This window comes from Aplidium turbinatum, chromosome 5 (assembly GCF_918807975.1).
Source record: "Aplidium turbinatum chromosome 5, kaAplTurb1.1, whole genome shotgun sequence".
NCBI lineage: Eukaryota > Metazoa > Chordata > Ascidiacea > Aplousobranchia > Polyclinidae > Aplidium > Aplidium turbinatum.
This window is the reverse complement of record NC_137476.1, coordinates 7,312,891-7,340,842: the sequence shown is the minus strand read 5'-3', so window position 1 is coordinate 7,340,842 and position 27,952 is coordinate 7,312,891. Positions and strand designations below refer to the sequence as shown.

The 27,952-nt window shown below is 37.0% G+C and overlaps 2 protein-coding genes across 4 annotated transcripts in view; both read right to left on the bottom strand.

Moving 5' to 3' along the window:
* Window positions 1–393: 393 nt before the first annotated feature.
* On the bottom strand, window positions 394–4,380 carry LOC145770896 (retinoschisin-like). The gene is made up of 4 exons (XM_082582640.1): window positions 4,337–4,380; window positions 3,387–3,551; window positions 1,048–1,226; window positions 394–531 (listed from the first exon to the last, which is right to left on the bottom strand). Exons 1-4 carry the CDS (start codon window positions 4,359–4,361, stop codon window positions 394–396), a joined length of 507 nt encoding a protein of 168 aa, XP_082438766.1. The 5' UTR covers window positions 4,362–4,380.
* A 5,517-nt stretch (window positions 4,381–9,897) lies between these two features.
* Window positions 9,898–27,952, bottom strand: part of LOC145770300 (uncharacterized) — a 32,722-nt gene continuing 14,667 nt past the window's right edge. Inside the window, exons 1-15 of one of the 3 annotated variants that reach the window (XM_082581900.1) lie at window positions 27,549–27,627; window positions 25,889–25,970; window positions 22,026–22,200; window positions 21,380–21,577; window positions 20,698–20,834; window positions 19,202–19,557; window positions 17,962–18,760; window positions 16,968–17,063; window positions 16,421–16,522; window positions 14,431–14,533; window positions 13,655–13,803; window positions 13,247–13,321; window positions 12,318–12,405; window positions 11,925–12,008; window positions 9,898–11,232 (exon numbers count right to left, since the gene is read on the bottom strand). In XM_082581900.1, coding sequence (XP_082438026.1) covers window positions 11,099–11,232; window positions 11,925–12,008; window positions 12,318–12,405; window positions 13,247–13,321; window positions 13,655–13,803; window positions 14,431–14,533; window positions 16,421–16,522; window positions 16,968–17,063; window positions 17,962–18,760; window positions 19,202–19,557; window positions 20,698–20,834; window positions 21,380–21,577; window positions 22,026–22,200; window positions 25,889–25,915 — 2,523 coding nt within the window. In that variant the 5' untranslated portion in view covers window positions 25,916–25,970; window positions 27,549–27,627 and the 3' untranslated portion in view covers window positions 9,898–11,098. Of the gene's footprint in view, window positions 11,233–11,924; window positions 12,009–12,317; window positions 12,406–13,246; window positions 13,322–13,654; window positions 13,804–14,430; window positions 14,534–16,420; window positions 16,523–16,967; window positions 17,064–17,961; window positions 18,761–19,201; window positions 19,558–20,697; window positions 20,835–21,379; window positions 21,578–22,025; window positions 22,201–25,888; window positions 25,971–27,548; window positions 27,628–27,952 lie in introns of those variants that run through there. The other 2 variants (XM_082581898.1, XM_082581899.1) reach the window with 2 other exon arrangements.

The window sequence follows — 27,952 nt, the reverse complement described above, 5'->3', positions numbered from 1 at the left end:
TGCTATTTTGTAAGAAGGTTCTAATTGTAGCATACGACAAGTCGTAACATTAATGCAGTAAGCCTACTTATCTTTTCCCTATACTTGGCTCATTAAAAATTCATTATGTAAAACCATTCTCCGTACCTTCTCAGGAAAGAACAAGTGATTGAAGAGATTTGAAGCTGCGTGTCATAGTTTTCAGCAATTCATTGAAATTATAAATGCGCCCCCACGTGGTAAATGCTTCATAATTCTAAGACAGCTCAAATGCAAAAAATTTACACAATTTTTTTTTCCTCTACAAATTCCTCTGGGTATGTAAATTCTGTTCAAGCAGAGATGAAATTCCTTATAAATCTGACTCGTCTTTGTAGCCACAATCGTTGGTGTCTTTGTAAAATAAGCCTGTGTTTAGCAGGTGATGAGTTCCATGCGTACTGAAGGATGGTCGTGCCATTCTTCCACCAATAATTGGAAATACCTTGCTATGATTGGTTCTGGGAATCTGTTCAGCACATAGCTGTTTCGATCGTTGTTTCCAATAAAGATCTGAAAAAATAACACATGTTCTGTAAAAGGTTAGTAGGCTACCTTGTTCTTAATATATCAATGAGTTTTATTAGTTGCCTAGAACATAATTAGGGCTACTCAGACTGTGTGCTACAAAGCGTTTTACAATTTGTGAAACAAATCTTGTGAAAATTGGAGCCTATTTGAAAACTGATGGGTGATGGTGGAAAAACGGACAAGTTCATCACTTCGGCGGCCAATCAAAACTGAGTATGCCTGAAACCTGCTACAAGTAAAACAGACAGATCAGAATGTTCACAGCTTGCATATAGTGCCACTTTGATACAAATATTCATCATATTCAACTTTAATACAAATATTCGGATAGTGCCACTTTGATACAAAGTTAACCGAAGACTTCAGCATCTTGTAAAGGGGCAATGTGTAAAATTAGAAGCACAGTTAGTTGTGTGGTTATGATCTTTGTACAATAATCTTGAATATTTTGCGTGATCAAAAATGATCAAAACGCTATTTGCAGTGACAAACATCTACCTTTTCGGTCCCGTTTTTTTCCTGGATGTACTGTAGTGATCCGTGCAAATCTGTTGAATTCGCAAACGCTATTTTAAATTTTGAGACCCAACGATCATAAAATGCTCTTCCTTGAGTAATTACTCCAGTGACAGACGTGATATTCGTCTGAAGGTCGACTCGAAGCCATTCACCTACAACTATTGTAAAACAGAACCAAATTATAAAGCGTCATTATTGCCAGATAACTAAACCGTTAGTCACGTCACAAGCAAAATTTAATTGTGTTATTAAAAGACAAGTACAGTAGTGTGCAAATTAATTGGCACAAACCGAGAAATACCACACATTTCGAAAAAGAATGAAATTTAATATGTAAAAACATTTAATATTGCAATGTATTTATTAATTATGAAATGTATTTATTAAAACATTTCATATTTAAATATGAAGAAATTATTACTTAGGCCTATTCAATATTTAAATATGAAGAAATTTTAAAGAAGATCTTGCTTATGAAAAAAGCATTTCCTGATGGAAGCGGTATTTTCCAACAGGATCTTGCACCCTGCCACACGTCAAAAACAATGCAAAAATTTTTTAAAACTACCAAGAATGTTTTAGGATGGCCCGGCAATTCTCCTGACCTGAACCCGATTGCAAACTTGTGGGCTATCATTAAAAAAAACGTCTTCAAAAGTCTGATTTCTCCACTAAAACCAAACTGATAGAGGCAATAATACGAATTTGGCACCATGATGACGAAATCAAAAACATCAGCTCAAACCATGTTGATTCCATGCCAAAGCGGAATTCCATGCTCATTCAAGCTAAAGGAGGACATATTAGCTATTGAAACTATTGTTTGCAATATTAAATGTTTTACATATTAAATTTCATTCTTTTTCAAAATGTGTGGTATTTCTCGGTTTGTCCCAACATGGCCCTCTCCAATGTCTGCCATGGTCCCAATTAATTTACACACCACTGTAATTGCTTTCATTTCTTCGAAAAAATGTAGACAAGTTGTGCTATGCCAAAATAAAAAACAGTGTACCGCGCCTTAACTCTCATTTCGTTTTTGTTCCTCTATAGTCAGCAACTAGGCACATTACTTTTACCCTTCACAAGCTTACTTTCAACAACAACAATAAAAAAAAATTAAAAACCAACTTCACTTCCTTTATATAGTCCACCAAACGTACAACATTTTGTAAATCGGTAAGCAACGTATCCTTTTAGTGTGACGAATAAGCCAAAAATGGATGTTGGATGTAGTTTTGCATCCCCATGTTTTAAAATTCCCTATTGGGTTGAAAAACAAAGTAGGCATAATAAAAAAAATGCCTCTTAATACTTTCATAAGGTTTTTAAAAAAATTACTGTTAAAAATTCTTTTGACATATTACAGTTTTACATCAAAAACTTCAAGTGAATTTCAACCAAGATTATTTCTGCTTGTACAATACATGATTGTATAGGCCACCTCAAAATACCAGCAAGTAGTGATAAATATTTAACATGCAACAATCCTAGACTAAAAAAATTAGATTTATGAAATTTAGAAATAAAAAAGCCATGCAAAGATGAAAAAAGTAATAGTTTGTAACATGTACCATATTCCCAGACGAGCCCCCAGTGTAGGCTTTTGCTTATTGAGAGACTCTGAGCTTCTTGCTACAAAAAGGATAATTTAGGGTTTTTGTCTTGGGGTATGATTGCCTACAAAAATTAAACAAGTTAAATGTAATGCTATATGTATTTTTTTGTTAATCAAAGTTACAAGCTCATTCGGGAAATTTAGAAATACTTAGCCTGTCTAACTCTAACCTATTTAGTTTATTGCGACGAGTGTCAGAAAAGCGACATTCTCCCGTCGTGAATTTTACCTTCTTGTTCTAGAGTCGTTCGGTCTGTTCTTTTTTGAAAGTCTCCCATGTCTCTTTTTAAATGGAAATTCTTTTGGTCTATATGGGTTACGAGTATTTTTCAATTCCCCGCTTATTTCATGATGTAGTGCATTTTTATCAGTAATATGGTGGGAGTTATAAAAGCGCAACGGTTACACATTTATGTCGCTTCAGAAATACGGATGTGGTGAACTAAATTCATTGAGAGTGGCATTTGTTAACAGGAAGCGTGACCAAATTTCCCTGAGAGTAGAATTTAGGTTTTGAATTTTCACAGTTGAAGTGCATTTTCAAATTTTAGTTCTCATAGGTTTCTGCCGGATGTTCTCATAATTGAAATTTGTTAGTTAAAAACATGGTACATGTTACATGTTTATCAAACACTGCACTCAACACAAAAACATTTTGATTACGTTTTTTGTTGAAATGAGTTTCAATTATTCAACATACCACTATAGCCTGGTTCCCACGATGAAGAAAATCCTGGTCGATCAGCTTCAAAATCTAATCGACCCTGGTGGGCTGCAGTAAGTTGACTGTAAATAGTCGATGCTGAAATGTCTTTGTGGGCAACTCTTCCATCTTTCATACCGACACCACAGTACGTCGCAAAATCTTTAAAAAAAACTATGTACTATAATGTGATATATTAAATATTGATATTAATATATTAATATATTGATATTGATATATTGATATTAATCTGATTAGATCAGGGTCCCCAACTTTTTTCTATTGCGGACCAGTTTTGATTGATTGATTGAATCTTTATTCTCGGACTGGGAAAGCTTCTTGCAGAGCTTAATCCTGGCAGCATCGCGTACTTGTAGAGGCTTTGAACCACTGACGCAGGCCCAGTCACCGAGATTGACAGAGTGAAGTTTCCGATTGTTGAAGTCTTGTTGCGGGGAATTATTCCATCCATTAGATGCCGCTAAATTGAGAGCAGTCCTTAACGTGCGTTGCTCAAGTGCACACCCCGAGAGTCGAGTATTGGGAACAAAGTTTGAAATTCTACAAATTGTCATCGAGTAGGAAATTGTATCTTACTGTAAATCGAGTCCTACAGAACCGGATTTTTAAATCAAGCTTCAAAATGCTGGGCACGAAAGGGTTAAAATGCCTGGTTACGTTTTGCTTACAACAAAGAGGTATAACCAACAAGAGAAATTGTACTACTGCAACATGCAGTAGTTTCGTATGCTGGAAAATTTCACATCAAACTAACATTCCATCATCTTTAAAAAGGTTTTATTTACTTGAAACAAAAGAAGGACGTTTTTTTATGGGGCGTCTACAAACCAATTTTGAAAAATAAAATTAAGAAGGTTTTACATTTGCAAAATTACCTTTAAACCATAGACTTAGTCTGCATGCCTAATAGCCTACATAATACTTACAGTGAATCGATTCGAAGAATGTCATTTGATCTGCAATAGTTTCTGTAAAAGATAAGTGACGTTATATACACAGGATATTTCATTTGTCTGACGTTTATGGAATGCAAGTTTGTAGAAGTATTGACATTGGTTTGAACATTTTGTGATTTCTTCTTAGAAAGATATTTTGAAGGATTTTTTGTTTTCTTGCGTTTTATGTGTAAAGCTAAAATTGCTGCTATGATTTTGTGGCAATTTTTTTCGCTATTCCGTCATTAAACTCTTGCATGCAAATAATTCAATGAACACTTGAATGTGTACACCTGAGAATGAATTATTGGCATCATGATATCTCATGATATAACCACTTCACACATTACAGCAATCAAGGATTTGTTCAGACGTTGTAACAATGTAAATATATTGCAACTAACTTCAAAGTAAATTGCGTTTCTACCTTTGTCTTTTTGTCTTGGACTGTTACGATTTACAGTAGGCTACTTGATGGATGATCTGTCCAGAAGCATATTTATCACTTTACACATCTTGTGATAGCTCAGCTTAGTTTGCACAAGTAGAACGTATCATGTCATTAAACTAAATACCTGGCAAACAGCTTCATCCAATTTTTATCTATAATATATGTTTACCATTAGAAGCGACTCTACACTAGGATATGTCAACACTTTCGGCATATTTTCAGGGATGGGAATTGAAGCTTAGAGAAATCAAAAACACAAAACAGTGACGACAGTTTTCCATTTAAACAACCGGGATGCAAAGCGTGAGCTTTGATAGAAGAATCCTGTCTTTCTGCCCAAACCCTGAATAACTGAAAGTAGTCCTGCACAGATCGCTCACCAACCGTCAACATTTGAAGTCACTTCGTAAAGAGATCTAAACACGCACAGCTTTGCTTAGGCGACTGGTCGACTCAGGCTGAGGAGCAGGAGTTGATACCCTGCGCGTTGCCACCATTGCACTAATTTACGCTTTAGCAGAATACTGTGCACCTGTTTGGGGCCGTAGTGTCCACTGCCATAAATGACGCCTTGCGTATCGTGACTGGATGCCTGCGACCTACACCATTGGACTATCTCTTTGTCCTTGCAGGCATTTAACCAGTTGAGCTTCTCGAAGAAGCCATCCTATCTGTTTTTCGCCGCTATGAATCCTAAACACTTATTGTACTCAAGTCTCTACGAGTCTAAGCGATCGACCCTAGCGACTGAAATTGAGATACCCATTTGAACAGGCCGCACAACTCTTGATGAAAACTGCTGAAGACAAATCCATCACAATGATTTCTTTATTATTTTGTATATGTGCTAGCTGCTGAAAATGCAATTATTAGCCTAAGTTATAATGACATCGATTCTAAATAAATTATGCTACGAGATTAAATTGTTGCAACTTCATTTATGCCAACTATCGATATCTGTAAATTAGCAGTATACTGCCAGGCTCAACAAGTCATTCTTTACAAACCTGGTTGTTGTTCGGTTTTGTTCTCTATTTTCTCAATCTCCACGAGTTGACTTTCCAATGTGTTTTCCATTGCTTGCAATTTCATCCGCATTTCTTCCAATTTCTCTTTGCAATCTTCGGCTTGGCTGGCTTTACACAGTTTTTCCTGTGCAACTACAAAGAAAGGAAAAAAAACATTCGCGTAGTAATTGCGTTGTAAAAAAAATGTTAAGTGCTTGTACAGGGCTGTTGAGTAGAATGGATTTTGGCGTGTCCGGAGTCGCAGTGGTTAAAAAATCTAACAACCAAGAAAAATCTTGCAACACTGAAGCCAGAGTCGGAGTCGGCCAGTTATAAATCGAAGTCGGAGTTATGCATCTTTCGCCAGACCCCGCAGCCTGGTTTTGTAACTAAAATTGTAGTTTTTACTGCCATCTTTTCTTTTATAGTATAGCCTATCAACTCTTTAATATTGGGTAGGCCTATATTTCAAGTAATCTTTAGAAATAGCAGCTTACCTACGCTATCTATACTTGGTCCAAAGGAACACGTTCCTTGATAGATTCCCTCTGCTTCAGACCAAAGAACAGCAAGCATACAAGCAAATATAAACTTTAGCATCAAACCCATTTTTTACCTGAAATAACTTGCAATAACAAACAGGATTGGGTTAAGATCTACAGCACTAAACACTTTTAAAATCGGCTACTTCTATCATGTAATATTGATTAAAAAAAAAACAATAATACGAACATAGCACAGTTGCCTAGTGCCTACATAGGCTAATGTGCTCTTCAGCCTTTTTACGAGTTTTAAGTTTTTCAATTTGTTTAATTTTTACTATTTTTTAGAAATTAATATACCCTACCTCAAAAACAGCATCTCATTTTTTAATTGTTCAGCTAATGATAAACTACATTTGTCGTTGCTGACCACAGCCCATAGGTAATTAACCGCGCACAAGTACAAACAGGTCACTGTTTTCCTATATTGGCCAATGACCAACCAAAGCTTCCATACATTTGCCTAATTCCCATTTTAGAAAACTTAGGCGTTGTTGTGATATTGAGAAAATAATATTCCAATCCAGTGAGCTCTGTGTTTGCAGAGATTTTGAGATATCGCTGTCCATGCGCATATATGGAGTGTTGCGAAATTGTATCTTCAAAAATCTCTTCTGTTTTCTGCGTTTCTATTTTTAACAGCGATTTCTTAAACATAGCCTAGCATGGTTATGAATGTGGAAAGCAAAAAACTTCAACTAGGTTATAATTGATCTGATGCAAGCTAATCTTGGAGTTCTGACGTAAGTCACTACTTTGAGACGCTTGTTTGAGAGCTTATTCCTGGCAGCTTCGCATAGGCTACTTGTAAAGGCTTTAAACGACTGACGCAGGCCCGGTCATCAAGGTTGACAGAGTGAAGTTCCTGATAATTGTTGAAATAGTGTTGTCTGTAAATTATTCCATCCACTAGTTGTCGCTTAATGGAGAGCAACCTTGGAGTGCGTTGCTCAAGAGCACACCACGAAAGCCGAAGCAGCGCAGTCGCTTGATCTTGACGGTTTTTTGTTAATAAAGTCAGCTATCGCGGAGAATTAAGCTTTCAAAACTTAAACCTAGCGGTTTCTCATAACCTACTGTAGAACCTTTGCAAGCCAGTTGGCCGCGATTGACAAAATGGAATTCCACTTGTTGAAGTAGCGTTGTTTGTAAATTATCTTGCCACATAAGCTAGCTTATCAATTATACCTACCCTATCTTCCAAAAGCCACTCCCCATATCGATTAGAATTTAAATCAACTGTTGGATTACTACATAAAGCTATTGTGTTGTGTAGCTGTGTGAAATGTCCGGGTCCCCCAAGAATCAGTCAGTTGATCTTTTGTTTAGGGATATTTCTTTCTGTAGAAAAGAATTGAAACTACAATTGTCACTGTCAAAGGTTCTCAACTGAGAATAAATTTACTCCTGGGATTAAATTTTATCTATCTTGGATGTAAAATTACTTAATAAAATACAAACAACACGATAATTGCCCAAAATCAGATCTAAAAATTATAGGCTACAGTATTTTGACAGCGACAAGGTGGTAGCCTAAATCAGATTGAGAACGTTGAGAGCTTCTGCTTTAAAAAGTTCAGATGACCTACAAAAGCGTTTCTTACTGCTCTATTCTTGCTAAAGTTTGAAATGATGCTGCAGCTGTTCTTGATTAATGTATGATAAAATATCTTCCATGTCACATTTTTACTTTTTCTCGGAGTGTTGCCAAGTGCGTAACCTATATTTTTCAATATCGGCTACGTGTACAAGTAGATAGCCCAGACCCACTGTAATTCTTCTAAACGCTTGAAATTCTATTCGTATCAGAAACTTTTGTATTTAGCAGATTAATATGGTAGCTACTGTGAAAATACTGTCATTTAGATTTATAAAGTGTAATACTGAATTATTTAGAAATTTTGGACCTGTTCAGAAAAATCCGAATTTCACTACGGCAACCCTAATTTGTTATTCCAATTCTAACAAGAAGCGTTTACACCGAGCGCTGAAGACTATTATAAAACTATGAAAAGATTTTCATTATTTGTGCGTTTGTTCTGTCGTTGAATTTCTTCGCAAATGTTTTGTAAGTTTCAAAAAAGAACCAAAATAACTCATCAGCTGTCAGAAAAGTAGCAGAAGACGGATGATGTTTTTGTGACGTCACAGAATGTGTCTGCTGTCACGTGATTATATTCACAAACTAACTCATATGATGACATCACTAACCTACGAATCTGATGTGAAAGAAGAAATCTAACATCAGATTCGGATTCAGCACAGCAAAATTACCCTAAATCAGTTTTTAAAGTCTAAACAGCAGAAGAAAAAAAAATATTGTTGACATTGTTTAATTTTGAAAAGTTAACGGCCGCCATCTGATAAGTTTTCCTACCTCTGGTCTACACTGTAACGTAACTTTCATTCTACATGACGACTCACATGAACTGGCTTAAACTTGACCCGTTCTTGAGCGTTGTTCATCCCAGGAATCACCAACGACATTTTCCGAGGGCCCTGTCACGTGATAAGGTACAAATATATTTAGAAAATATCAGTAGGTCTTAAATGTCGCAACAATACATAAACGATAAGCGCATGCTATGTGCATCCAAAACATAGAATCGGAAAGTTACAAAAATTGCAATTATCTCAATGGTTAATAATTCGAGTGGGTACAACGTCGAATGTTGTGAAGCCTTCGACAAGTAAACGCTTGTGTCTCGGCAGTCGGGTATAGAAACAATTAATATGGTAGCTACTGTGGAAATACTGTCATTTAGATTTTTAAAGTGTAATACTGAATTATTTAGAAATTTTGGACCTGTTCAGAAAAATCCGAATTTCACTACGGCAACCCTAATTTGTTATTCCAATTCTAACAAGAAGCGTTTACACCGAGCGCTGAAGACTATTATAAAACTATGAAAAGATTTTCATTATTTGTGCGTTTGTTCTGTCGCTGAATTTCTTCGCAAATGTTTTGTAAGTTTCAAAAAAGAACCAAAATAACTCATCAGCTGTCAGAAAAGTAGCAGAAGACGGATGATGTTTTTGTGACGTCACAGAATGTGTCTGCTGTCACGTGATTATATTCACAAACTAACTCATATGATGACATCACTAACCTACGAGGAAAAATCTTTTGAGTAACAAGGGCGTTACAAAATTGTACTTATTTTAGCTGTTTGTGCTTCTCTGGATCAAGACACGTATGCCAATTCATAAAAACAAAAACATTTGAAAAAAATGCTATGGTTTATCATACAATAGTGGCACATAAAGATGGACGAAATATGACATGGAAAAAAGCAAAATTTTTATGGGCTAAATCAGACAACTTTTCTTGCGTTCTTTTGCAACTAAAACTTCATCCTCTCTGATTCGGCTACACTTTTGTTGCTCTCATTTGTCTTGTGCAGTGGTCCAGTGGTTTTAAAACTTCTCCCACTACGCCAGAATTTCACAATCTATCGAGGCACATTGACTAAAAACTTCAATGTTCTTTAGAAAAATTGTTTATCACAAACTTTTTGAAAGAACCTGCCGCTTTGAACAAACAATACATGATAGAAGTTATTTAAGCTGTATTTCAAACAATGTATGTCAGTGAAATGATTTACTTTTGCTGCAATGTAAAAGGTGTGCCTGCTCTTGTGCACAAATAGTCGGGACTTGACGTCAGTTGGGAGTGGTCTGATGACCAAGTGATTTATAACAAATAAATGTAAAATTTATAACAAATAAACCATATGCAGTTAAATGTCTGTCTAACTCTAATGTAACATGAAAGCAAATGCTCCCTTCTAAACTAATGTGACAGTTTGCCACGAGTTAGAAGTCAAATAAGTGCAAAAAAATCAAAGAAAACTAACAAAAACACAGATTAAGTTCCAGTTTATCAGAAAACAAAACATCACAGTGGTGTAGAAGAGGCGTTTGATTCACAGTGTAAACAGTTATTGGATAACCAGAAAAACAAAATACCATACAAAATAACATTAAAGTGAGTAATCGTTTTTGAATAGAAGCAACAAAACAAAGCAAAATGGTGGGAACGTCTGGTTAATCTAATCAAAAAAGAAAGTGTCCAAAACGTAGATACTAAACTCATCTTCAGCAAATGTCTCCAAAACTATACTGTCTTTATCTTCAGGCCTAATGTAAATGCACTAAATGCTATAAATTCACTTATAGCAATGAAGATGAAGACAGTATATAGTCAAATTACAATTTCTTACATGTAGTTAAAATTTCTGACACGTTGTAGGCCTACATGAACTACGAATTGTGTTATTTTTAGCCTTAGGACTCACAAGCATAGGAGGGTTTGTTTCTGACATTAAATAACGCATAATTTCATCGCATTCTTGTTAGTACAAAATTATACAAAAAAAGATCGAAAACAACATTATAGCATCACATTGTAACCTGAGACCTCAAATTGTGCAATAAACCAGACAGTTCATATCATATTTTTGCCTGTGCAGATGTTTCTCTCTACTTGAAGTGTTTCAAAGTATTTTCCAATACACTCCAAACAAACTTTACGAAACCGTAATAGTTAACTTAAAAAAAGTGCATAAAATCAATACATAACAAACACGATGGGTTTTAGGTAAATATTAATATTCGATTGGAATGCACAGTAAACTTATCGTAACTAAAAGCACAGTGGAATTTCCAACTCGATGAAGCACTTCAAGGCTTGGTATGCGAACATTGAAGCACATTAACCCTACCCAGTGTCAAGTCCAATAACCGAACGTGTTTATTCGCAAGCCAGTTTACCATCAAAGCTAGACAAAGCAATTGCAAAGGCCTGCACCGCGTTCATTGGGTAATTGAAATCAACCGTGAATGCATTGTCGTCCACCTTTCCAAACTGCATCACAATGTACTCAGCTGAAGATAGAAATAAATTCATGTTAAAGATATCACTCCACGTGGAAACCAATGAGAACGGGATAGGAAACTACGTGAAAAATTACGCACTCACCAGGTCGAGAGTACCTCACGACAATGTTAACGTTACGTTACTACGTCACTTACGTTATCCTTAACGTTACGTAATGTGAAGACTTCGTTAACGTTGGCTAACGTAAATGTTTCAGGCAAACTAGGTTGTTTGGATTGTTATCACTTTTCAAACTTTTTCAACTCTTTAACTGAATAATGTGTTTATTCATATTCTTGACGAATGATTGACACTGGTTCGGGATATACCGTGCGATCCTTATGCGAATGTGTGGTATGAAAATAAAGATATTCTTCAACATAAGCCTCGTAATCCAGACAAATCGATCACTTCAATAGCAAGTATTCTATACTCGTTACAAATCAGTTTTAGTGACTTGATCCTAAATTATCTCAAACCGGGTTCTATTCCAAGAAGAAATACACAGGAACTCAATCAATGTAGGCTCAGGTTGTAACAACAACCTGTTCTGGTTTAGCAGCTGGTTAGCTTATCTTTGATGATTTCAAGATCTAGTTTGCGCAAACCGGTCAAAACCGGTTGTAGGCCCTATGTCACCACTGGCTACAACCGGAATTGCAATGAAAAAATAAAATAAAAGTTATTCTTGTCCACTTACGATCGCTGGCATGGATTATCTGGAAGTTTTTGATCGAGGCTTGGGTGACCCGCCCAAAGAAGTTCAACACATACGATTGTGTGTCTGTCAATAAAACATTAACCTAGAGTCAGTTGGTTTCGTTGTTGCATGTAACAAGGTCATCACCTAATACAGACATAAAAATTTCAATCCACAAGATATAGAAACACTCTAATGCCATCCAACAATGTGTAACCTTACCAGCGATGACCAATGCCACTACTCTAGGTGGCAGCAGCAAATCTTAACCTGTGATTGACAGGCATTTGAAAAAACCAGATGCGAGAATTGTGCACCCTCATGGTACATGTTTTTTTAGTTAACGTTTAGCGCTTTCTTTAAGAAAAATGGAATTTGGCAACATCAGCTTACCTTCATTCCAAGCTGGAGGTTTATTGCAAAGTTCTATCAAGTTGTCCATGTTCTTGTTCTGCCATCTTGCCAGTATACTTTCGTTTTCCTGCCGAGCAACAATCGTTTAGAAGAGTTTTCTCTACGTGTTTCGTGTAGAAAAAAATTGTTGACAAAATGCGTTTAGTTGCTTGGTGCATTGTGGGAAAGAAGCGGCGTAGACAAAGAAACAAAAACAACACAAACGTTGTTTGGTATTTGGTAGAAAAAGAAATTTGGTAAAAAATGTTCTTTGTTGTAACCAAAATACGCCTGTTTTTAATTACAAACCACATTGAGATATAAAAAATCTGTTACTTTTACCAAAAGTGGAAGATTTGACCTTACATATATTACACATATACGACATACGTGGTGCTATATCCAGTGATCCATTCCATGGAAGGCATAAATAGCTAAAATTCATCCATTAACCACAATTTCGACACTAATTTGTTCTTGAAACAATATCATTAATAAAAAAGTAATGACAAGCCTAAAAGGAAGCTAAAAATATACCCGGGTACCTATTTGTCAATGTTTTGCATGAAACCACAAAGATTAAATCAAGCCTTATTCAAACGATTTTGGCCTGTCTAACACTAATCTTTCGCTATGGCGCTGCACATATTGGAGGTAAATACAATGTTAAATCTTCTACTTTTGGCAAAAATAAGGTATCTTTATTATCATTATCTCACAAATCTGATGTGAAAGAAGAAATCTAACATCAGATTCGGTTTCAGCACAGCAAAATTACCCTAAATCAGTTTTTAAAGTCTAAACAGCAGAAGAAGAAAAAAATATTGTTGACATTGTTTAATTTTGAAAAGTTAACGGCCGCCATCTGATAAGTTTTCCTACCTCTGGTCTACACTGTAACGTAACTTTCATTCTACATGACGACTCACATGAACTGGCTTAAACTTGACCCGTTCTTGAGCGTTGTTCATCCCAGGAATCACCAACGACATTTTCCGAGGGCCCTGTCACGTGATAAGGTACAAATATATTTAGAAAATATCAGTAGGTCTTAAATGTCGCAACAATACATAAACGATAAGCGCATGCTATGTGCATCCAAAACATAGAATCGGAAAGTTACAAAAATTGCAATTATCTCAATGGTTAGTAATTCGAGTGGGTACAACGTCGAATGTTGTGAAGCCTTCGACAAGTAAACGCTTGTGTCTCGGCAGTCGGGTATAGAAACAATTGGCAGCAATAGACACGTGTTTCGCCCATATGGCCGGTCAGTCTTGTGCTGGCGCCATGAAGATTGCTCTGTCTGAATAATTTCACAATGATGAAGATCTTACTTTGAAACCAAGCACGTTGGTCTCGTAACAAATGGCAGCTAAATCCTCCCTCAAGTTTCTATGGTCGTAAGCAACATCGGGGCTGTTGAACTTCAAACCGTTATCGTAGACTGTGAACTTGGTGCCCATCGCATTGGAACGAAGTTTGCCTGGAAAGAGAAAGTTCGTGTTGAATAATCAACAAGTTTAATTGAAATTAAATAATCTCAGAGTAACAATTAGACTTAACAACCCCACTGCAACAGCAAAGCTGGACGAAGATGCGGTACTTCCAGGTGATGTCCTGCAAGGGGCCCCTTCACGAAGGTTCCAACGAAATCATTCAATTAACTCAGTCTATGGGTTTGGTGCCCAGCACTGATAATAGAGAGGCATTACCAATGATTAGACCAATCCTTCGGAGAACTGTCTAGCCTGCCGAAAACCAGCCTAGCGCTATTGAAGATCACCCTCAGGTGCCTTTGGTGCTACACAATAACAAGACAGTAAATGAGGGTCATAAAAACAACAAAAAAACCAAAGCACATCATGATCGTAATATAGGAAAGGAACAATGAGCATGAAGCTCTTTTCATTCAGTCTGAAGTAGAAGAGAAAAGTCTCCAAGTAGTGCTCATCCTCATGTTGTTCATATTAAACAAGCGCAGTAAAGAACAATCTTAGTCCACGCTGCGAAGGTCCAGCTGGACCTTTATGCCGTGAATCAAGTGTTCTTTACTGCACTCATGTCATCGAACAGTCAAGTTCAAGGTATTGATACAACACGATCCACTTACCAATGAACGATTCTCCGTTTCTTGACAGGTCAGTTGGATCGACGGAAATGACGTAGTTTGACGTTTTGCTCTTTTTCCGCTTCCGTCCAGCAAGTAAAAAGATCTTTAAATAACAAGTCATATTATTTTCGACAGCGCCATATTATGAAAAGAATGAAACTGTCAAAATAACCTGTTGTTTAAAGTAGGTTAAATTCAAATTTAAGCCATTTTACAGCAATTTAAAAATCACATATTCATTTAGTGAAATTTGACCAGGCGAGCCATAAGCTACTGTTATATGACTATATGAGACGTGCAAATGACACTGCTACTTCTCACGTGTGAGTCGTTTCAAACGGATTTGTATGGCTGTATGTGGGATTGTGGGTCTCTTTGTGTCAAACATGTTGCAAGGCAGCAATGACATAATGAGTACTGGTCTCTTTCATCTTTCTTTGCTTCAAGCAATTTTGAATTTGAAACCATGCAATGGCATCGGTCCGCTGGAAACGGTTCATCGGTGAGACGTAACTGCGTCATCACAATGCGTCACACTTGGGTTCATATTGGGCCCATGGCAACAAAGTACAGTAAACTGTGATCACAGATGCATCGCAACAGACAACTGGAAGCAGTAAAGGGAGATGTAGTCTTCGAGCCATCCTGCTTCCATTATCATCATGCCATTAAGTTTCTAGCCGAGATACAGCCGCGTGCTCCGGAGCGGTGTCGAACCGACGTCCTTTCGATTGTCGCGCCCCAAGACAGAAAAATCCGTTTGGAGACGTTGAATCAACGTAAATATGACGGATTTTGTTGTCTGGGGCAGACATTCTCAGAACTCGACCACGCAGCAGGCAACAACGCATGAATCTCCTGATGTTGTTTTGGTGAGAAAAAAAAATCGATACTTTGAAAGAAAACCTGATGTATTAGCAAATCAACATATAGATTCTAATCTAGACTGACACAACTAGAAAACGGCGGCTAAGAGACTTCTTCGCCGTTATAACAATGCGCTAATGTTACACACAAACATCGTTTGGTCCGTTTTAATAGAATTGAAGTTGTGAAAATCCACATGATGGTTCACAACTTTATTTAAAGTACTCTATCACACGGTCAGACAATCAAGTCGACGAAATACAAACCTAGCTGACATCCTTCCTTTCGTTACATTGCTTCAACGTTACCAGATCGTAAAGCGATATAAAAAGCAACATTTATTATATTCGTTCATGGTAGACATGTTAGTGCTCTGTGAAGACTTACTTGAATGTTTCAAAGATATACAAACGGGATTGAGGAATAAAGCCAGTAATGATTAACAAATTCAAATTATATAACAAATACGATTACAAATCCTTTTCTACCAAGTATCCATCAAAACGTAATCTAATACACCGTACATGGGAATACATTATTCACAACAGCTCGACCGCGCCTACAGTCAGCAAAGTTGTGATTTTTGTATCATTTTAACGTCGCAAATGTAAAAAAAAAAGTACTTTTTTCAAGTGGAATGGCTGATGGATGCTTGCGCAATCATCAAAACCCGAAGTAAATCTTCTGCTAGCCCTGCCCAGGTGAACCAACAAATACAAGAAAACACCGACTCTCTGGGCGAAGTCGGATGCACCACAAGCAGGTGGGTAAGGAACATGATCGCATTGCATCGAGTTGCATGCGTTGTTTGTCTACCGAAAGCGTCCAATTGCACTGCGAAAACCTTTCATCACATTTACAAATATTACTGGACAAGGAAAAGCATAAAAAGACAAATTTCTGCAATAATGTGCTTCACAAAATATATAACATGTTTAATTGTTCAGCCTTTATGAACAAAAACATGTAATATTTTTGTTTCTATCAATGTTGCATTTTTTCTTTTATCTCCCTTTCCCACGGCTATAAATATTTCTATTAATGATTCGTGGTTGATGAGAGACAGAGAGAAACGTGCAGGATTCAACGAGATTTCTTTACTTTATACTAAATCTATATCTACCTTTTTACCATCGTCCCGTTCCTGGTGAAGATAGTATGTTGGGTAGGCGTGTCTGTCCAATCCCTTCTTGTCTCTCGTCATCCTACATTTCATGGTGAAACCCTGCATAGTACAAATGTCATAGCAGAAGATCAATAACTTCTAATATGACGTAACTAATAGTGATACAATCGTAATAGGTTGTGCTGTTGAAACGATTTGGGCCTTGTAACCATGAGAGCCCTGGCCCAAAACAAAACACATACAAAAACACTTCTAAAGAAAGCAATTAGACCCCAAAGCATGCAAATTCCCGGCTGTGTTTTCTTCTTTCCTAGGCCCTTGAAAAGGTTCTAGACCGGTAAAACGACCCCGGTTCCATTTAACCTCTGGACTCTCCCACCAGTGCTACATGGAATAAGTCAAGCGTAGAAAGCAGGACATTCAGTGCAGCTAATAAAACTTCGATTCAAAGAAAAATGACAAAGAAAATATTTAAAAAAACATACAATACTTTAAAAAAATACATAAAAACATTAAAATTCCTATCCACAACTATAACCAATACCTGGGGTGCGGGTAGCATGCAGAATTTCTCCAGATCATCGGTGCTCATCTCAGGGATATCGTGTTCGCTGTCTCTGTTATCTTCAGAATCGTCGTTCTAGCATAAATCATAAACTGGTATTAGTAACAAATCATATTTGGACAGCCAGCACTTATCATGGCAACTGTAACTAACCTGCGTTATTTTTGCAAATTAAAGTTAAGTTGTATACTGCACAATGGTCAATTCGACATAATTTAGTTGATAGATTTGATAACTAGGGTTATTGCTGTCGATAACTAAGGTAAAGTCACTCCACATTTGCTAGCACATTATCAAATGTTAGATAGACCCAGATCAGGTTAAGTTTACTAAACTCAAAAGGATTACTTTTACCAAGTGAAGAATAAACACTACATCAAACTACAGGTAAAATTAGCACATGTAAAGAACGTTTAAATTACCAAAGACTAATTTCAGTACAAAAAATGCATGTTCTTAACTTCACAGGTTTAAACATGGTGATCTTCATACTTTCAGGTAAAAAGTCAACATTGTCTCATTTCGTAGGAAAAATGCAGCAGTAAAGTTAGTGCTTAAGTTTCACGTTACACGAAGGCAAAGTCCATTATATGTACAATTTGTAAAATCATTCTTGTAAACCAATGTGCTAGACCTACTAATAGCTAATTATCATTAGGCTAATGACTTGCATTATATCTGTAGGCCTACGGAGTTACGATCACACTACAAGCAAAAGCACAACGCAAGGTAAAATAAACTAAAAAAAAACAAGGACAAGTATTATTTGGGCACGCACAACAGATTATTGTAGTTTGTGTATTTCTGGATTGTATGTGATCATTATCTGTATCGTTCTATTTGAATAAGGATAATGTACTGATGAAGACGTATTTGTGCAGCAAAAGCTTTACAATGAATTTGATTTTACCAATTTTATACGACACTCTCTGCTATTTCTCTGCACCTGATAGCCTACTTAGACAACTTATACCTCAAAATTGCCTTCAGTAACGCTTTCCAACGCTTTCAAAACCTCCGACTCCTGTGCTTGGAGATTCTTGAATGACACTTGGGATCTGACTAGATCATCTACCTGCCGAGATGACCTTCTGACGTCAGGTGCTTTCATGGAGCTGCTCTCGTCATAAAAATCAATCTGATGCTTATGGAGGAGATCTTCTATCGCACACACGAGCTCGTTTAGAGGTTCTTCTTCACACATGACCAATTGAACAATTTTCATCACTGCGCGGAAACTGTTCTCAGATGAGAGTTGTGATGAATCGGGAGTTGAAAGATTGGTTTTCATTCGTCCTTGCTTGACCACGTAATCTAGCTGACGACAAAGGTCGGACACAATATCCCAATCATGAAGATTTTCAACTATGTCGTCTTCGTCGTCGTCTAATTTCGATTGTTTTCCAGTTTTCGAACTTAACTGCTGCGTTTGCAATGTTGTAGGAGGAAGATGTTGTGTGGAGTCTTTTTCCACTTTTGGAGAACTATTCTTTTCCATTAACTCGCTTTTCAGATTCTCACGTATCTGCTTAATAGCTGTTGCTTGAGAGTAGAGATTTCTGCTCAATAATCGAAACTGCATTCGTGTTAAAATCCATTTCATTCTGACGAATAACCAGCATATCTCATCGCTGGTCGATCTGTTGGTCCAACCACCTGCCGAGCTCGTAACTCTTCCTGCCTCTGAAGGATCGAAACCAGATAGGAGCTGACCTCTACTGCCGGTGGTGCTTGTATTTCTTGACCAGGTGCTCTTTCGTCCAGGAGCAGCCCTACAGAACACATGTAGATCTCATAGAGACAATTACTAAACGAGCGCAAAGCTTTGTACATCTCATCATCATGTATTTTACTTCCGAGCATCAAAGCAAAAACAAGACCACTTGCCATAACATAGCAGGGCTCTGATAAAAGGTAAAAGCGGAAAAACACAAGTTAAAGCGTGCTAGAGAGAAAAATGATTTATAAAATATAAAGATTTTGGCACGGTCGCAACACCTTGATCTAAGTTAAAAAGAAAACCACGGAATGGTAATCCGGCGGTCTATAGCAAAGTAAGTATACAGTCTACCGCAACATAATAAGACCTGAGGTTTACCTGAGACCGAAATAGCCTACTTGTTGTAAAAACTTTTCATGGACACAAAAAATGCAGATAATAACGAAATTTATTCTCTTTTTCTAACGCCACAAAGAAATTGCAACATACTTACAACGGTGAACCATCTTGCTCTGAAGCAACATCGTCCATTTCAAACTTTAAGATTTTAGTCGCGTTGCTGTTTCTATTGTTCCGGTAGCCACGTTCAAAATCACTGCTTTCTATCTGAGATATCCAACTGCCTTTCCTAAAGCAAGTTCTCAATTCAGGGCCAAGTTTACTGTTGTTAGTTACGGATAATACTGTTGATGACATGCGCTCAATAACCTGCAGCAATTGTTCTGTTCCTTCTTCATCCTCTGCTCCTCCTGATCTTCTTCGGGGGATTACAACTGGAAATGGAGTCTCTCGAGCCTCATTCACTATAGCATTAACTGCCTGTTCCACAAAACTCCCATATTCTACTTCCTGCATCAAATCATGCATGTAACTATGTTGGTCGATTCTATGTATCATTGCAGAATTTTTGGGCATACTTTACATGAAGACTGAAGAGAGAAATTTCTGATGTAATGATTCATACAAAAAGCTTTTGATACAGAGTATTCATGCGCAAAATCTTAAATTACCTATTCTACAGTTTCAAATTTGTCTGTCTATGGTTTAACAAAGCAAACTCTCTGCCAAAACTTTATGCTCCAAATTGTCAAGCAATTATTATAAAATGAGTCAGGAAATTGCTGCTATCAAAACTAGGTTGGTCTGTTCTAATCTGCAACCATTCTCCATCAAACTCTGCCATAACAAACAACACAATGTTCCCTTGTAAATGAACCCAAACGACAGGTTGTTAAAAACTTTGTTTTAAGAATGATTAGTATCACACCACAAATGTAAAAATCCAACACCATAAATATAAACCAGGACACTGCACGAGATCTTACAAGTCCTGGCGTATGGGGAGCTGCATTTGTGAGGTGAGTTTGAGGAAAACGGGGCGTTGAAAATTGCGACAGAGATGAGCTACTTGGTGATAGTTCCCGGCTAAAAGAACTACTATTGGCTAAGAGAGTAACAGGAGGGGTTGATATGTCATGTAGTAAGGTGTATCCTTGAGATGGGGCAGGAGCTGCTTCAAAGATACTTTTCCCTTCAGAGAATACTGGAGGAAGTTTGGCGTTCCAACTGTGCTTAATTCCCTTCAGGAAAAATACGAACTAATTGTAGTCTAGCGGCAAGCTACCCCATGGATTATGCAACATTTTGGCACGAAACACTTTCACAATTTAGCCTACAGGTACGCTGCGTAAAATGTCTTCACGTGCAATAATTAACTCTAAACTTTAAGCCTACATGGAAAAGAAGATACACGTGAGGCCGACGAATGAGCACTTCTCACTAACCTCTCGATGTAGATCTTTTGCTCCAAGCGAGGCAAAGGCCAGAGTAGATTACAGCAGATAGGGAAGTTTTGCGCAAATCAATTGGTAAAAGTGCTTTCTCGCAAAAAACCACTAACATTATGTGATGGTAAAAAGATAGACCTCTGCACAATGCTCAAACGAAGCTCTTTTGATATCAACAATAGAAGAACCACGCAATCCATACCCCAAATGATCTCATGACAGATGATGTTGGTCTTTTCGACATAGTTCTGGCAGTAGCAGGTCGAGGTCCGATCGCCATCGAACTGTTCTTTTCCTCATCACCAGAGTCGAGATCAAATTCAGCACTGTGAGCCATCCCTTTGTAATACATAAGAAGGACGTACTCAGTAAAGCAGAGGTGTTTATACTTTTAGTAACATCAACAAGATCAGAACCCAAATCAGTCAAAATCATGTTTAGTCCACAAAGGCTTGTTTCTGACGCCATGTCAAAGTTAATAGTAGTTGGTGATATTGTTGGAAAAATACTTAACTTTGTCCCAATGCAAAGAAAAAGTGTTTTTTGAATACAAATTACATCACATATCGTGGTGCTATATGTTTTTACGTCCTTACGCTAATAGAGCTTGGATGCATCAGTTCATGTTTTGATGAAAATAAAGCGCTAAGCCTATCAATGGAATCACTTCGCAATAAGCTTGCTAAATGCAAAGAACGTATGCCTATCTTGATGACTTTAATCCAGACTGCAAGTCAGTCGCTTTTTATAATGATTCAACGTCTGCAGATGTTAAATCATTGTAAAAAACGACTGGTTTTCTGTCTGGAATTGAGTGAGGAGGGGTGGGTTAAGCACATGACACACTTGGAATAAAAAAATCCATCATAATAAGCTCTTCTTACCCAACATGGCCATTTTGCGTTCAGTGTCACTTTGTTGGAAGGATACACCGTGCTCTCGTTCGTGTTTTGCATGTTTAGCTGACGATTCAAAATCTTCTTCTCTTTTTTCAAGAGTGGTTAGTGGCTTGCTGCTTGGAACAACATTGATCCTCGTCACGTTTTGCACTTCGCTCTCAAGGCCAGGGTTGTCATAAGCACCTGACAAACAGAACACAAGGTTTTCTCCAAAGATCAGTCTGATATCGTTGTGATTTGCAAGTTAAGGGATCATTTAGTTGAGGCTTCAACATTACAACTGCGTTGATTTGCGGTTATCAAACGCTAGAATTGTTACAATCTATTTCTCTGAACAATTATTTCGATCACTGATAAAATCAAAAAAATATTATTTATGAAAATTTTTGTGAAGAAGTTTTATCTGGGGATATTTAACTTGGTGAAAAAATTTAAACAAGCTTTCATCATGTTTTGATGTTGCGGTTATAAAAACCTATACACGCAAAACAAATTAAACACGTCCTAAAACAGAAGTAATTAGGCCTATAGTTTCTAATCTAAGAATAAAAGTCTGTTTCACCCATAGTGAAGTTTCAGATTAATATTCAAACAGAATCTTGGAATTCAATTAAAAGCTACATGGTCATACCGTAATGATATTTGTTGTTCATATTCCTGCTCTCTTCTAAAGGTAAAGGTATATCTCTTTTAGAGGTCAAAGGCAATCGTGGTTTGCCATCAGAACTAACGGGGGTCGCATCAGTGGAAACTAACATTGGCATTTCATGCTTCTTTCGATGTTGCTTTTTTTCTTGTAGTTGTTTCTGATAAAAATCACATAAAGGAAAGTTTCCTTCAGTGCACTGAAGAGATCCCTAAGATCGAAACAGTTGGTCTCTGTCTGTAGTTACTAATGCTTTGTTGGGCATTTTGAAATCTTAAACAATAGTTTTAAAGTCATTTAAAGAACAATAAACGTTGGTTTAGAATCGCACACCAAACAATTGAACAAGAACACGCAAAAAAGAGTAATAGGCCTAATTATTATTTGAAAATTACCAAGTTAAAAAAAGGTGTAAATCAGTATTGTTGCTGCAAGTTGTTGCACTATTGAGTGTCGTGATTTTGCCTGAAGAGCACACATCTCATGCATCAAAAAATTAATAGACACAAAGAACAATTATCCTTCAAACCATGGTGGCCTATATAAGAGGTCTTGACAACGCTCATGCTGCTGTCTACACAGTGGAACACAGCACTTTAATGGCATGATTAACTTGACACTAACAAGCAGCAACTGTAGCAGTGGTAGGCTCCTGTACTGCAGTTAGCTGAACGGATATTATTATTATTATTTTATTATTTATTTGCGTCAGACGAAGTTGTCCATATCTAAAAACAAAACAACGAAATAATACACAAACTGCAAATGCACAAAGGTCACAGAGAGCCACTTTGGATGCCGTCGATTTAAAATTTCACTAAATGGGCTAGGCTATCCACTGTTACAAATTTACATACAATGAGCGTTGGAAGAATTGAAAGTATTCAGAGCGATAAAAACAATCAGATGACATCAGGTCTGATATAAAGCGATTGGAGGAGTGAATGCAACGGTTGATAAACGAAAACATGTTTTTCCTCAATAAAGCATCAAACGTTGTTATATTATTCATTACTTGATATTCACGGGCACTGACATAACGAGGCAAGTTGTGCAATATTCTAAAAGAATCATTGTAAGCAACATGTAATCGTTTTATACTAGAATATCTAAACTTGTTCCACAACTGGGATGCGTAAAAGGACATACAAATGATACAATAAGAGCGAAATGCAATGTTTTTTACAGCGGGTGAGCATTTAGCGAAATGAGATTTTGCATTATTTGCAGCACAGTACTGAGAGCGTACCTGCCTTGAAATATCATTTTCATCTGAGAGAGAACTCTCAATCAATACACCCAGGTATTTTACAGAGTCCGTGAACACAATTTCAGATTTACCTAGATGTAGCAGAGGAGCACGTAAAAGATAAACGTTTTTTTGGGGAAAATAACATAGCCTACCAAATGACTTTTTAGAATTGAAAGTAATTTCAGGTTCAACAGCATACTTGTGGCAAACATCTAACAAATTTTGTAAGCCACACAAACTAGGCGAGATGCAGCAAATGTCATCAGCAAACATAATATGATTTAGACAAGAGTTGCCAACATAGCAACCAAGTTTTGTTTTATGGAGCTCATAAGAAAGCTGGTCAATATATACCGCAAAAAGATAGGGGCTTAACACCCCACCTTGTCTGACTCCATTGGACACATTAAATGATTGGGACAGGTGACCTCCCTACCTCACTTGCATGGTTTGTTTACTATACCAGTATTTCAATAAGCGAACAAAATACATAGGCACGTTGCGTGTGATAAGCGTTTTAAACAATAAATGATGATTGACTTTGTCGAAGGCTTTTGAAACATCAAAAAAAAAACAGAATATACAGGAGTGTCATGACTGATATAAGAGGACACTGCTTGTTTTAATAAGAAAATACTCATGTCAGTACTATGGCCAGACTTAAACCCAAATTGATTGTCACTAGTATTCAAAAAAGGCAATAGATGATTCAAAATAAAACGTTCAAACAGTTTTGAGATTACTGTAGCTACAGCAATAGGTCTATAGTTACCTGAATCTTGAATGTCGCCATTCAAATTCTTTACAATTGGGACTAGAACAGTGTCCAAGCAAGAATTTGGTACAACACCATGACTAAGACACATATTAAAAAGTACACTAATATAAAAACGAATAGAATAATCAGCATAAACAAGATGTTCAGCTGAAACTTTTTTATCAGCACCAGCAGCTCGATTTAATGGCAGTTTGGCAAGCAAGGGACCAACCAACTGTGTCCATGTTGCAACGAAATATTGAAAAAATTATGATATTTATCCTTAGAAGAAATATACGAGTTAACAAATTCTTTTTCAGTGTTGGTTTTGCTGGAATTTAGCAAGGAGCTGTAATGATGCTTCCACATCTCAGCAATAGCTTCAGGACCTTTTGCTCCACCAACATTTACAGAAAGAGAACTATTTTTGCAAGTAGATTTTTTTACCTTCTGCCAAAATGACTTTTGTGAGCTGTCCAAGTTGAGTGCTGAGGCAAGTGCATTAGCTCTATGTTGTTCAGAGGCATTTTTACAACGGCAAAAGGTTTTTTTAAACTCCTTTCGTTTATTCTGCATCAACTCATACAGATAACCATTCCGTTGTTTCCCATTTTTCACCCACATGTTGTAAGTTTCTCTGGCAATGAAATGAGCCTGCTTAACTTCATTATTCCAACCAGGGACAGAAAATTTATTGCATTTCTTCTTATCAACTTATTATACTGTATTTGTTTTACTGTAGATTTACAACTAAAGGTAAAACAGTCATTATAGGCCAACTACTGACATAGGTGTAGGTAGCAAACAAAATTTTGGAGAGAGACTCATTTACCTAGATTTTAGCATACAAGACAGTTATTCAAAACTGAACAATGCAGAAAGGAATACCATACAACATCATATAGTTGCTTCTGTGCATTTTATGGTGTAAACCAACCTATTTCATATCTAAAACTGCAAACAAACCAGCTTTTCTACAGTTTTAGTAGAGTGCAACTTAGACCTACCATTATACTTGTGTAAGCTAGTATGTGAAACCTACTTGACTGCACACAAGGCTATTGGGGCAAATCATCATCTACAGAAATGTTTTTACCCAACACTAGGACGCAATACTTTGTAAGCAACACTGCTTTTGCTTTACACAATACCTTGTACTTGCACTGCTCACAAGTTTACTACGCTCTAAACGTACGATACTCGCACTGCAGCTCCAGCCGCGATTTAAAATCAGCCGCCAGTCGAAGAAATCTCTCAAGCGTTGACATGACCTTTTACTAGAGGTCACCATGCTTCAAACGAACACCAAATGTCAACCAAGCTTTAAATGCAGGTCTTTATTCAATCGATTTATTTTATGTAGATTGCTTCGCTAGAAAAAGCTGATCGTTCAGAAATATCAATATGCTGATCAATCTATAAAACATTACATAAATACGAATAGACTTTCAAATGTAATAAGTGAACCTTTGTATTTTGATTTTCTGGGTCTCATCAGTGCGCTGATGACTAGGCACTGAACACTCAATAAATAGAAACTGGTATGTTTAAACAAGGGCTGTAATGAAATCCTAAAAATTCAATATTCTATGTGTCTTGCCATGCAAATACTATAAACGCCAAAGTTTCATAATAACTAATAATTTTTGGTTAATATAAGGAAGTCATTTTCTAACTTTCAGTTATCGGTAAGGTTCATTCAAAATTTATGTTTAAATGAATTAAAATCGCTAAGACCCTTCACCCACAAACTAACAATCAATTTTGTAAACATGCCGGTAACCCACACAGATATGCAACGATACAAGCACAAAAGCAACTTAGATATTCATTTTATACCTGCAGTTCAATTTTCTGCTTCCTCATTTTCACGATAGCAGCATTACTTTCTTCTTGACTTGTCTTTTCATTAGCATCAACACTATTTATAAGGTAAGTTTATTACCATTTGTTAAAGGTAACGATTGCAAACTAACAACGTTTCTAACAAACAAAAAATCAGAAATAGAGCATACGGTATACTACCATAGGCGTCGAAATAGGGTGGGCCGGGTGGCAACTTTACAAAAGGTACCATTAAAAAATCCCCTTTGAGCAACAAAAGAAAAAGGCATATAATAGCGAAATTAACTCATCGGTTTGCCACTGCTTGATTTGGTGCAGAGGGTTGGGGCGGTGATGTAGATAGTCATTTCATCGATGTGGGTTTGATTCCCACCAGTGCTATTGTTCTTTTTTCTTCTGCAATTACCAAACAAACTTCGAAGGGGATTTTTTAATGGTACCTTTTGTAAAGTTGCGGCCGGGTGGGCAAAATATGTTTCGCCCACCCTGTTTCCATGACACGTGTGAAGTGTTCGTTACAATTATTTCCGTTTTTCTCAAACGCTGATTTATCCAACCAACTGCAGCGCAACTTCTTGTTTTACGCTAAGTCTCTAGCTAGGTATCCGACAACACAAAGCAATTCCACAACAATGCTACTCACTGCATTGTTGTTGCTACGACAACTGCCACAGCTGGCAATTCCTGGTGAGAGAAAGCCACGTTTGAACTTTTCTCCGAATGGTTTCGTTTCGTCACTATGAAACTTCAGCTCCGGGTCAGCGTAATGCAGGGGTTCTTAAACTTTTTTTTAATGCGGACCCCTTACAAAAATTTTTCGTTTGTGTGGACCCCCTTCATGGCCTAGTCCGAGAAACTTTTTTGATCAGAATGAATTGGACATGACGCAATAAAATTAAAATGAATTGGTGACAAAATTTATTTCCATTTGAATAAGGACCTTCTGATGATCCTCCTTTAACCCTATATTGCCCAGGTGGTGCTGAATCAGCACCAAGCACTTCAAATGTGCTGTCGCGGCTTAACCACTGGCTCCATGCATCCAGATTTTTTTGACTTTTCCTAAATATCATCGAATTTTATTGTGTGTAAATTTGGGCCTCCAATGTCTTATACTTTTCATGCAAACATATGCATTTTGAAATGCAATTGGTGAAATTTTGCTAAATTGCTCTTTTCGGAGAAGACTGTGTGTTTCTTTATTGCTCATATGGAGCGTCGCGCTGGCCGAGAACTGTCTGAAAACAAAACCGCAAAAATGTATGACTCATTTTCTGGTTGGTGGTTTCTGCTTTAGCGTTGTCAATCAAAGATTTGTGCTGACGCAGGATTTTACTTCATACACAAACCTTTCATCCAATAACATCATATTGCTGCAGTAAATGTAACATCCCCAGGAAATGTTTAGAAGCGGCGTGAAAAACCGAAGTAAATTTTCTTGGTAGATTTCAATTTTTTTATCAAAACACTTGCTACTAATTTCATCGTTTGAACGCAACGCTGATCTTTAGTCAATTTGCTAAATAAAAAATCTTTTTGTTTGCTGTGTGATTCATAGCAGTTGTAACTTATGACCTCACAATTCCTTGATCTTCAAACGCAATTTATGAATTCCTTTTCTAACAACAAAACTGTACATATTTATCTATTTTACCTTCAAAACTGGAAAGTGGCGATGACAATACAAAGAGCTTTCATTCAAAAACGTCATATCACTGCAAACTTGAATTTTCTCCAGTCGCCTAAATGTTCAAATGCCACTTGCAAAATGTAGGCTATCCACATTTTCTGGACAGATCTCAATTTTTCATGAAAGTGTTTTGTGAGAGTTTCATCGTTTCAACGCAAATGCTGATTCGGTCAATCTACCAAGTCCGCACTTTCTTTTGTTTGCGTTTGTAGACAATGAATCAACGTTATGAGAGCGAATTTGTTCGCTCTGCCATACCTAGAAAAAAAACGAGCATTTACTCTAATAACGTACGGTTTTCGAAGTATTAGATCAGAACATTGATCACTCTTTGCTGTGTACGTGCTTGTTATTATTATTTTTTTGCA

Bases quoted from the DNA above. Each gene is read 5' to 3' on its own strand.
- LOC145770896 (XM_082582640.1), bottom strand. From the start codon at position 4,361: ATGACATTCTTCGAATCGATTCACT. The intron at 3,552-4,336 runs GTAAGTATTATG...TTTTTTTTAAAG, and splicing joins ATTCTTCGAATCGATTCACT to ATTTTGCGACGTACTGTGGT. The intron at 1,227-3,386 runs GTATGTTGAATA...GTTTTACAATAG, and splicing joins GTGGGAACCAGGCTATAGTG to TTGTAGGTGAATGGCTTCGA.